A 12,014-nucleotide genomic window follows, 5' to 3' on the forward strand; every position below is an offset into this window, starting at 1 on the left:
TCTTGCCACTCCCTTCAGGTCCTGCAAAGTTTCTGCAGAGAAATCAGCTGATAGCCTTATGGGGGTTCCCTTGTAACTGACTCTTTGTTTTTCTCTTGCTGCCTTAAGAATCCTCTCTTTAACTTTTGCCATCTTAATTATGATATGTCTTGGTGTGGGTCTGTTTGGGTTCATATTGTTTGGGACCCTCTGTGCTTCCTGCACCTGGATATATGTTTCCTTCTTAAGGTTTGGGAAGTTTTCAGCCATAATTTCTTCAAATACAGTTTCAATCCCCCCTACCTTCTCCTTCTGGAACGCCTATTATGTGTAGGTTGGCACATTTTATGTTATCCCATAGATCTTGTATGTTGCTTTCATTTGTTTTCATTTGTCTTTCTATCTGCTGTTCTGACTGGTGATTTCCATTATTCTATCTTCCAGTCACTTATTCATTCTTCTGTGTCATTTATTCTGCTATTAATTGCTTCTAGATTGGTTTTTACCCTGGCAGTTGAATTGTCTCTTTTTGATTGGTTCATCTTTATAGTTTCTAGCTCCTTGTTACAGTGATCTGCATTTCTATCAATCATCTTTCTTAATTCAGTTATCATTTTTATTGCCAACTTTTTAAACTTGGGGTGTAGTGGATTGGAGAGGTCTGTTTCATTGTTTGTTCTTTCAGGGGATTTTTCTTTTTCATTTAATTGGGAGTAGTTCCTTTGCCTTTTCATTTTATTTAACTTTCTCTGTTTTTATAAATTTAGGAGACACAATTATCTACTGTGGTCTTGAAGGGGTGTTTTTATTTGGGAGCATCTCTGTGTAGACTGTGCTTGTCCAATGTCTTTGGTGCAAGTTGCTGGTTTGGGTATGGCTGCCATCCAGGTCTTTCCTCAGAGTTTGCTGGCCATTATCCCCTTGATAGGAGGTGTAGTTTGTGTTGTAGTTTCTAGACCCTGTGCAGGATATGAGGTGGGGCTTCCCTTCTGCTCTGTGGCCATTGTCACCCTGTCAGGGACAGGGTCTGCTCCCCAGTTGTTGGATTAGAAGCCCTGAAGGTCAGGTTAAGTCAGGCTCTATTGCCCTTGAGTGCGTGCCCCACCCCTAGGGAGGTGCATACTAAAGCAAGTGAGGCCCGTGCAGTCACAGAGGACCTGTGGGCCCCCATGGCTCTGCTTAGAAGCAGCCCAAGATCGCATCCCTTTCTCTGTTGTGTTCATCCCAGATCTAGTGCAAGGCTGTGGTGTGGAGTGGGCTGGGGCTGCAGGTCAGGATGTTGTGGCTGCAGGAGTTTAGGTGGCTGTGCTCCCGCCTGCCATCTATGCTGCTTCGGTGCCAGTTTTCTACCAGGACCTGTCTGCCCCAGGTCTAGGGCTAAGCTGTGGTGTGAAGTGGACTTCGCTGGGGTGCTCTCACTGGGAGATAATCTGCTACTCCTGAATGCACTGACAGTGGCCATCACCGCCCCACCCGGACCGCATTCCAGGCCCTCTGGGCTGTCTCTGTGTAGCTAGATGAGTTCCCAGGGCCTGTCTGCCCGAGATTCAGCCCTTAGCCTCTGTGTGCTCTTGTGGCACCTCCCTGTGCTCACCCTGACAGTGGCCACTATGGCTCCACTCGCCCCATCCACGCGCAGTGGCCTCTGTGGCTTTACCTGGATCACACCCCAGGTGACCTGGTCTGGTTCTGCATGGCTAAACTGAATCTTTGCCCTGATCTCGCAGCAGGCTGTGGTGTGGAGTGAGCAGGGCCAGGGTGTTTGCCCCTTCTGGTTAAGAAGTACGACGAGGCAGCAGCCGCCCGTGCATGGCTCTCTCCACCCTGATTGTCAGCAAGACAGCAGTCACACACTCCTTGCAAGCAGAGTCTAGGCTTCTCTAGCCCTTCTGTCTGTCGCAACAGATTTTCCAGCAGGAAAGGGGGCTTGCTTCTCCACACAGGAGCCCAGGACTCGGATGCCCAGATTGTGGCTTGACCTGCTTGCTTCTCAGGGGCACAGGTCCCAACCCAGTGCCTTTTTTGTCCTAACTGGTTATGTAGAAATCTTTCTTGCAGCCTTGGTGGTATAGGAGTTCTTCTGCTGGTTTCCAGTTAGTTTTCCATGAGAATTGCTCCACATGTAGATATATTTTTGATGTGTTTGTGGAGGGAGGTGAGCTCCACATTCTCCTGCCCCGCCATCTTGATCCCACTCCCTACATTCATCGCTTTTTAATCAAGCATTTCTACTTCTAGGAATTTAATCTTCAGGTGTACCTGTACCACTGTGAAATGACATTTGTATAAGGTTATTCACTGCAGCGTTTATAATAGCAAAATAATTAAAGCAATCTAAATGGCTTTCAATAGAGGGCTGCTTAAATAAATAATGGTATATCACTTAATGTAACACTATTTAGCTCTTTTTTTTTAATAAGAGACTAGCAAGCTGGGAATAGCTGAGAACTTTCTCAGTCTGATAAAGGGCATCTATGAGAAATCTATAGTTAATATTATACATAATGGTGAACTATAAAATGCTTTCCACCTAAAATTAGAAACAAGGCAAGGATATATGCTCTTACCACTTCTACTCACCAGTGTAATAGAGGTCCTAGGAATTGCAATAAAGTAAGGGAAAAAAATAGATTGGAAGAGGCAAAACCATCTTTATTAATAGATGACCTAATTGTTTACATCAGAAAATCCAAAGGAATCTACAAAATAATTACTTAGTGAATTTAGCAAATCTGCAAACTACAAAGTCAGGTTACATTTCTATGTATTAGCAGCAAACAATTAGGAAATAATTTTGAAGTCCATCTTCAGCACTATCAAAAAAGTATAGAATAACTAGGAATATATTTAACAGAAGACATGTAAGCCCTCAACTGAAAACTTTGATAAGACATTGCTGAGAGAAATTAAAGAACACCTAAATAAGTAGAGAAATATACCTAATTCATGAATTGGAAGTTTTAATATTGTTAGGATGTCTCTTCTCCCTAAATTGTTCTATAGATTCAACACAGTGCCCCAATATAATTTTTGTAGAAATTGACAAGTTTATTCTAAAACATATAGAAAATGCTAAAGACATAGGTTCACACACACACACACACACACACAAACTTGAAGAAGAACCAAGTTAGAGAGCTCATAACACCTGATTTCAAAAGTTATTATAAAATTACAGTGATTAAGACAGTGTGGTATTGGAATGAGGATAGACAGATAAGTGGATCAGAATAGAGAGCCCAGAAATAGAGTAACATATACATGGCCAATTGATTTTTAATGAAAGTGGCAAGGCAATTTCATGGGGAGAAGAAGCCTTTTCAACAAATGGTGCTAAAATAAGTGGAAAGACACGGGGAAAAATGACTTGGTCATTTTGACTGAGGACTCTTACCTTATACCACACACAAAAACTAATTTTTAGATAGATCCTAGACCTAAACCTAAGGCGCTAAAACTATAAAGCTTCTAGAAGAAAAATAGAAGAATATCTTTGCCGCCTTGAAGTAGGCAAAAATCTGAGAGGGCACACAAAGCACTATACATAAAAGAAAAAAAATGATACATTGGACTTCATCAAAATTAAAAACTTCTATTCATCTAAAGATACCGTTAAGAAAATGCGAAACAACAAAAAAAAAGAAGCAACAGTCTTGGAGAAAATATTCACAGTATGTCTATATGACAAATGCTTAAATCCAGAATATGTACATAAAGAATTTCTTTAAATCAGCATCTGCAATCTTCTTCTTTAAAGGGCCATATAGTAGCTATTTTAGGCTTTGTGCACATTATCCTCTCAGTAGCCACTAGTACTTAACTCTGCCAGTGTAGGGCAAAGGCAGCCATAGAAAATACGTAAAGAAATGGATTGTGCTGTGCTCCAATAAAGCTTCATGTACAAAAACAGATGGTGGGCTGAATTTGGCTGATCCCTACTGTAAATCAATAACAAAAAGCCAAACAACCCAATAAAACCAGGCAAAAGACTTGAACAGACACTTTTCAAAAGAAGACAAACAAAGAGCCAGTAGGTACATGAAAAGATGCTTAACATTGTTAGCCATCAGGAAAATGCAAATTGAAAATACCATGAGCTATCACCACATGCTTACTAGAAGGGCTCCCATTTGAAAGGTGAACCATATCAAGTGCTGGTGAGGAGGTGGAAACAGAAGTCTCAGCCATTGCTGGTGGGATATAAATGCTGCAGCAACGTTGGAAAAAGTTTGGTGCTGCCTGTAAAGCTAAGCATACACTTTCCATATGACCCAACAATTCCACTTTTAGGTAGTTACTTGGAGAAATGAAAATGTATGTCCGTAAAAAGACATATACGAATGTTGCTAGCAGCTTTTTAAACATTATGATGATGGTGCATCTGTTTTTAACTGAAGTATAGTTGATTTACAGTGTTTCAGGTGTACAGCAAAGTGGTTCAGTTATACACACATATATATGTATGTATATAAATATATTCTTTTTCAGATTTCTTTTCCATTATAGGTTATTACAAGATATTGAACATAGTTCCCTGTGCTATACAGTAGGTCCTTGATAGCAGCTTTATTTTTAATAGCTCAAAACTGTAAACAACTCAAATGGCAATCGACAGGAGACTAGACAAACAAGTGGTAGTATATTCATACAGTGGAATAGTACTCAGCAGTTAAAGGAATGATCTGCTGATACATGTGACAGCTGAGTGTAAGAAGCTGGACACAGAAGAGTGCATACTATGTGATTCCATTTAAATGGGATTAGACAAGAGTCAAAACTAATGTTTAGTCATAGAAATCAGATTAATAGTGCCTGTAAAGGGATGGAGATTGATTGGAAGGGGGCATGAGGGAACTTTCTGGGGTAAAAAAGCTGTTCTGCACCTTGAAAGGGCTGGTGGTTACATTGACATATGTATTTGTCAAAAGCCACTAACTGTATGTTTAAGATCTGTACATTTCACTATATGTAAGTTTTACCTCAGTAAAAATAAGAGGAATCTCTTATATTCTAATATGAGCAGAGCTACAAGATGTGTTAAGTTAAAAAAAAAAAAGCAAACTATAAAGCAGTATGCAGTGTACCACCTTTTCCATAAAAAGGAAATGTCATAAGTGTGACTTATGTGTTTATATACATATAAGTATGTATACGTGTGTGTGTGTATATTTGCTTGTATAATCATTACATCAAACATAACCTATAGGATGTAGTTAGAAAGCTACTCTAGTTTTGTTTCTCTGTCTCTTTAAATTTATTCAGCCAGGCTAGTTTTTTCTCTGCGCCTGAATGAAAACACAGTTCCCAAGACTTCTCTGGTTACATTTAGGTAGTAAGGACTCAGTCACTTTAAGTGGTAAAAGACACTTTCAATTCAGGAATTAAAATGTTCAGCGCAGTGTGACAGACTTCAAACTTGACCGGAAGTTGAAGCTTCTCCCTCCCCCAGGTTGGGTCAGGAGCAGGGGGGACGGCTTGGGTCAGGGGAGGTGCAATCCTCTGCTTCTCTCTCCTCTCCTGCTTACTCACCCCTTCCTTTCCCAGCTTGCTAAAATGGGCTTCTGACTCTTGGGGCTGACACACCAAAAGCGAAGAGAAGACAGAAGGAGCCAGGAGCATTTTTACTTGACTAGTACTGATTCTAGGATGAGTCTTCTGGGCTTGGGAGGTGTTCCAGACAGCTTTCTCCATGAAGCACTTTTCGGGTTATTTGGAAAGTTCCACCAATGGGCTTTCTCACCAGCAGTGCCCCTTACATGGTCGAGTGCATCTCTGCTCTGGCTGATCATTTCCCCATTCCTCTGGTCGGGCCTTCCCCTTTCCCGAGGCACTGAGCAGCTACCCACAGCTTCTTTCCGCTAAGGTCCCCACAGTCGTCCATGTGGCTGTTCTGGACACCAGCCCCAGCCCGTTCTCAGGACTCAGACCTTAACCCGTGGGTTAAGGTCTGTAGAGCCTCTGAATTTTCCAGGAAACACTTCTCATCTGATTTAGGAGTAGTATCCCTCACCCTAAGGGACAGCGATATATTCACATGGCAGTTCTCTCTCTCAAAACGAAAACAAAACCATCTCTTTAGAATTGCTCTTTTACATGAGTCTATGCACTTGCCAACACCTGTACACAGTCAACTGTATCCAAATAAAAAATACAATCAACCAAGGTATCAGGAGGTCTCAGGATAAAATGTAGACTACAGCAAATGAATTTAACTTATTATAAATGTATGACGTAACCTAACTGAAGGGGGTAGAGAGAAAAGGAGCTGGCCTAAGTAACTTTGGGAAATAACCCTGTGACTACATACTGTAAGCTAAACCAAAAAAAAAAAAAAAAAAAAACCAAAAAATTTAAAATACTGTACATAAACACTGCGCTCTAGTTGGTAAATTTGTTTCTCACGGGGTACTATTTAGCAATTTTGAAGCAACTTACTAGGGTTGATGATAAAGTAAATACCCATGAGTCCATACTTATATAAATAAATTACTGATTAAGTAAATAAATAAATGGGAGAAAGGGGATAAATCTTTACAGAGGATCTCAGATAACGTGTGTAGATATTCCTCCTCCAGGAGGTGGAACTTAATTTCCCTCTTCCTGAGAGCAGGCTGGATTTAGTGAATCACTTCTAAAGAACAGAGTGTAGAAAGAGAAAAATAGTCACATTCCAGTGGAGAAAACTGGCAGGTACCAACCACCTTAACCAAGTGATTTCGGGCAACTTCAGCAGTAGTGTCATGTTGCTGTTGTGTCCCCTGATGTGATCCTCTGAGAATAGCTCTTTGCCTCTGTGGTTTTCTTCCTATAAACCCATAACTGCAGCCTAATCATGAGAAAATGTGAGGGTCATTCTATAGCTTGAAGGACATTTTATAAGATACCTGACCATGAATCTTCAAAAGTGTCAAGGTTATGAGAAATAGGGAAAAACTAAGAAACTGTCACAGACCGAGAGAGACACAACAAATAAATGCAGTGTCGTATCCCAGAACAGAAAAAGGAATTGGTGGAAAATGGTGACCTCCAAATAAAGACTGTGGTTTAGTTAATAGTGTAGCACCAATGTTGATTTCTTAATTTTCACAAATGTACTGTGGTTATGTCAGATGTTAACATTAGGTGGAGGTGAGTGAAGGTACATGGGAACTCTGTGTACCATGTTTGCAATTTTTCAGTAACACTAAAGTTATTACAAAATTAAAAGTTTATTTTATAAAATGCTCTTCTAATCTCCAACTTCCAACACTCTTATATTCAGTGCGGGTGAAGGATTTAAGAGAATAACCAGTTTTCTCCTACCTCTCTTTTGACAAGCCCTGCTTGGTGGCGTCTGGCATCTCATTTGGGGATATAATTTTTATTATCTTTGAACCTCAGCAGCAGACTCCTATTTAAATTTCCTATCATGTTCGTGTATGCTAAAAATGTCTCTAGAATGATATACAAGAAACCAAAACAACGGTCGCCTGTGAGGAAATGTACTTCCGTGGCTCAAGGAGAAGAAAGTGCAGTTTCTCACAGTTTATCCTATTGTACCTTTTGGAATCTGAGCTGTGTGAATGTATCACACTTGCAAAATTTTTAATTTAAAAAAAAAAACAACGGCTCGGTTGTATTACTCTTCTCTTAAATCACCATTCAGTGACTCGGGAACTCTTATATACTGTTGTGACTCCTGAGAAAGATCCTTCCGTATGTTCTGTGTTGAGCTTCACTGGGGTTTCAGAAGCCATTTTGCCTTCATGGCAATGCGATGTTGGTGACTGCCTAATGTTTTAGCAACTTGTCAGATAATTTGGCACTTCTTGGGTCAGGATTATTTCCATTGTTTGGGGCCCACAGAAGGAAAGAAGAGCAGGATGTTATGAAGGTATGTGTGGCCTCATTAAGATTCATTAGGATGAACATTCCTGGGCATTTTTCCATTTCAGGAAGGGCCCCAAAAGAGGTCAGCTTTCTCATCTACCCAAGGCAGTGATCAACCACAGCTTCATTCATACATTTATCACTCATTTATTAAGCACTCACTCTGTTTGTAGCAAAACTCTCAAGGCTTTTACGTCTTCTTAAAGAGGATAGAAATAAAGCTGGTGGTTTCATTAGTACAGCTTCTGATTGAGCCAGTCCTTGTCTCTAACAGTTCCTAAAAGAAATGTGATTCTTGTGTTGGAGTTGGTAGTTTCTTATCCAGGAAGGGCCAAGACATGAGAGTCAGAAACGTCACTCCCCAACATTAGGTTTCTGGTGTCTATGGGCCTCCATAATCAGTTTCCCATCCAGGCATCAGCTGAACACTGTGGCAGCACAGATGCCTGGCTTTCTAAGGTGTAGACTGCAAACAAGATGTTAAACTTCTTTTTATTACTGTGGATCTTATACATTTTGGTTGCTGAGAATTTTAAATAAACATCTTTTTTTAAGATAAGTAATTAAGTAAACATCTTTGCCACTTATTCTTTTATTTTTAGCAAGTCTTTTCCCTTGTTTAATCGATGCATCCCTCAAACGCCTGAGTGTTATTCCCTGTTTGCGTCTGTTTTGATCAATGATGTTGACGCCCTCCATCGAATTCTAAGTGGAATAATGTCAGGAAGAGACACAATCCTCGGTCTCTGTATCCTCGCCTCCGGTAATTTTCAATTAATTTTATTTCAGTGACTATTTATACCAAAGTTTCTAGCACTTATGTATGTTGTACAATGGAAATTAGCCTCTTGACTTCAATATAAAACTTCACTTCATATATCTTCTTTGTAGTTATTTTCAGTGTTTCAGGTTCCAGTGGAGGAGGGGGCAGTAAGACTGGGGAAAGGCCAACTGGCTCTCTGCCCAGAGGCCTCACTAGGTGGGGCTGCCTTAGAGAATGACCACGTTCCAGGGCCTGCTCCTCAGCTCTGAATAAGGATGGATGTGCAGAGCAGATTGCCACTTTGTGAACTGGCCATGATAAGTATCAGGAACGCATGTCCTCTGGCCCGTGTGCCCTCTTCCCCTAGGCAAGCCCGATCACAAGGCTGCTTGGCGAGCAAGGGAAGGAGGTGTGTGCATCATGTTAAATAGCATCAGAGGGCATTGGCCTGATGTCTCCAGCTCCTCCTAGGAACAGGCCTGCTGGGTTGGAGGAGGGTCGAGGTCTTGAGCCAGATCATGCCTTTTCCCGGCCTTTCTGGAAGCAGCCCCCCAGCCGCTCGTGACTGACCGTTTGACTTCCCATTTGCTGTTTCAGCTCAATGAGCCCCTTTAAGAGTCGACCTTCTCTTTGAACGAATTAGTGCTCTCTGCTGCTGTAGGCAATAGTAGTGGCCTCTTATTTACCCCGTTATTTACAGCGGCTGCCTCCCAACCTTGGGAGGTTGAAAGAAACTCTTTGATCAGCCATTAACATAATTTTGCCAGTTTACAAATTGAGTTTTCCATAATTTCATTACCCAAAGGTTACTAATTCCTGAATGCTTGGGGATGCTTAACTAGCCGCCATCATGTAACTTCCAGACTTCTTATGACCCAGATGTGCCAGACATCGTGCTTGCTGTTAACACATTAAACCTCATCAGAACCCTATCACCGTTTGTAGGAGAGGAAGCTGAGGCTTAGAGAGGTCTGAGGTTTGGCCAAGCAGAGGTGCAGAGCTGAGACTCAGCCCAGACCTATCTGATTCTAAACCCATGTTCTTAACCACTACACCCAGATATCTATATGTAATCTTGAATTCTTATTCAGAAAAAAAAAGTAATATAGTATTTATAAATTCACTGAAGTACTGAGAATAAATTCATAGGCTTAAAAACCCCCAAATTGGAAAATGATGTGCAGATTTTTATACATATATCTTATAATTATAATCATAAATTTTTCATGTTTAAAGGCATTCATCTTTCATATTTGATGAGAGTATCTGAGAACACAAAATTAGAACTTTAGATAAGTTATGAAATCAAAAGGGTTAAGTTTGATAAAAAATTTTAGATGGTTCATTTGGACTTAAAAGAAAAAAAAAGAAAGTTTAGGGTATTTGGGAATAACACCTGCTTTAAAAGAAATTTTTTTATATTCCGAAAGAATGCTAGCCCTTTCAGGAAGTGGCACTGTCACAGACCTAACTTGTGTATGCTTCAGAGAGCGGCCTGGGTGTGTCTTGTTCTTCTGTTTGGTAGATGTCCAGGATATTTAGAGATTGCAGGCAGTCCTCAGCCCTCACTCCTTTGGAAGGTTTAGGCATTCCAGCCCCATCATCATCCCCCGCAGGCCTTGGTGGTTGTTAGAATTTATACGTTTTGCTTAATTTTCTAGCCTTGTCTTTGGCCATGATGATCACCTTCCGATTCATCACCACCCTTCTGGTTCACATTTTCATTGCACTGATTGTTTTGGGGTTGCTGTGTAAGTATTTCCACTTGATTGATTTCTTCTTGATTAAATGAAAAGCCTTTCCATGAAGTGTAGAACTTAAAAGCTGGCATTTCTGAGCTACATGGGGTCTTAGAGAGTCTCTCGTCCAACTCCCTCACGTTACATATGAGGAGACTCGGGCCCAGAGAGGACAGGGAGGGCCACAGGATTGCTTCTGTCTCACAGATAACAGCAAAGTTCCTGCCCAGCCTTCTGTCTCTTCTGCACTGTGCCGCCTCTCAGATGAGCCGGCCAGGTGAGTGGTACTGGTTTCCACACCATTAAAAGTCAGTTCCAGTGCCTGTTGGAAGCCCTTTAAAGCAGAGGTCCCCAACCCCCGGTCCGAGGCCTGTTAGGACCCGGGCTGCACAGCAGGCGGTGAGCGGCGGGCGATTGAGCGAAGCTTCATCTGCCGCTCTCCATCCCCCACCCCGTCGCTCGCATTACGGCCTGAACCATCCCCCCACCCCCCACCCTGTGCGTGGAAAAAGTGTCTTCCACGAAACCGGTCCCTGGTGCCGAAAAGGTTGGGGACCGTTGCTTTAAATGATGTCTTCTGAATTTTCACATCACCCATTGACATGTGGGTACCCACACTGTCATGCAGAGGCTCCGGCCAATCTGAAGAGACGCAGGCCCTGAGCTGGGGCAGGGTCCTGGAGACCCTGCCCGGTGCCCACTGTTTTCCTTTTCAGTGCTGGATCCTGGATCCATCCAAAAGTTGTCGGGGAAGAAGGTCCGAGGGGCAGAGGCATGCAGGGAGCTCAAGGCAGCAGCTGTTTCCAAACTAGTATAGGGTATTTTAATTTTTAATAATTAGCATAACCAAATAAATAAATAAATAATTGGCATGACCGTAGGTGTTTCATCCCCTAAACAATCAGTTCTGCAGATCACAGGTGCCCAGCGTGCAGGCGCTGGAGGACACGCACTGTGGCTTGTGAGGGTGCCTTCCCCACCTACGGCTAGTAAAGACCACTGTGACCTCCCTGTCGTCACTGTGGATGCAGTGCAGGTGGCACTGAGTACCTCAATGCAGAGCATTTGCAATGTCGGGGCATCCGCCCAGTTTTGTAGGTGACAAGCCAATATCCAGGCTGCCCCTGGAGTTGTCACCCGCAGAGCTCATTTGGAAATTTTAGACTTTAGACTCTAATATTGTTCCTCTCACCATCCCCGTAGGTGTAGTTTCCTCCCTGCTCACACCCAGCCCCACCCATGGGCTAGGCTGACAGGACACATCTGTGTTCCGGAGTCACCTCCCTGCATCTCCCAGAGACAGGCAGTCACCCCAGGTCTGGCAGGTCCTCAGCTGGCCCCATCCAGCTGCTTCAGAGGGCCGGTCATTGCCTGCAAAGCCCCAGGGATTTGGGACCCACTGCCTGAGCAGGGCCGCCTGGTGTGAAGGGAGGGGCCGGTGGTTAGCTCATGGCATACGCGCTGAGTTCTGCTGGTGTTTTGCTTTCCAGTTGTCTGTGGTGTCTTATGGTGGCTGTATTATGACTATACTAATGACCTCAGCACAGAATTGGACACAGAAAGGGAGAATATGAAGTGTTTGCTGGGGTTTGCTGTTGTGTCTACAGTTATCACGGTAAGAAACACCCTTCCAGCAGTAGATCAAGTAGCCGGCCAGAACTCTG

The 12,014-nt window shown here is 42.5% G+C and overlaps 1 protein-coding gene across 2 annotated transcripts in view; it reads left to right on the plus strand.

The window, feature by feature from the left end:
* The window catches only part of SLC44A3 (solute carrier family 44 member 3), an 83,233-nt gene that overhangs the window by 17,045 nt on the left and 54,174 nt on the right, over nt 1–12,014 (plus strand). For both annotated transcript variants that reach the window (XM_068540362.1, XM_068540363.1), the window contains exons 6-8: nt 8,451–8,611; nt 10,273–10,362; nt 11,841–11,965. In XM_068540362.1, coding sequence (XP_068396463.1) covers nt 8,451–8,611; nt 10,273–10,362; nt 11,841–11,965 — 376 coding nt within the window. The remainder of the gene's footprint in view (nt 1–8,450; nt 8,612–10,272; nt 10,363–11,840; nt 11,966–12,014) is intronic.

This window comes from Eschrichtius robustus, chromosome 3 (genome assembly GCF_028021215.1).
Source record: "Eschrichtius robustus isolate mEscRob2 chromosome 3, mEscRob2.pri, whole genome shotgun sequence".
NCBI classification, from domain to species: Eukaryota; Metazoa; Chordata; class Mammalia; order Artiodactyla; family Eschrichtiidae; genus Eschrichtius; species Eschrichtius robustus.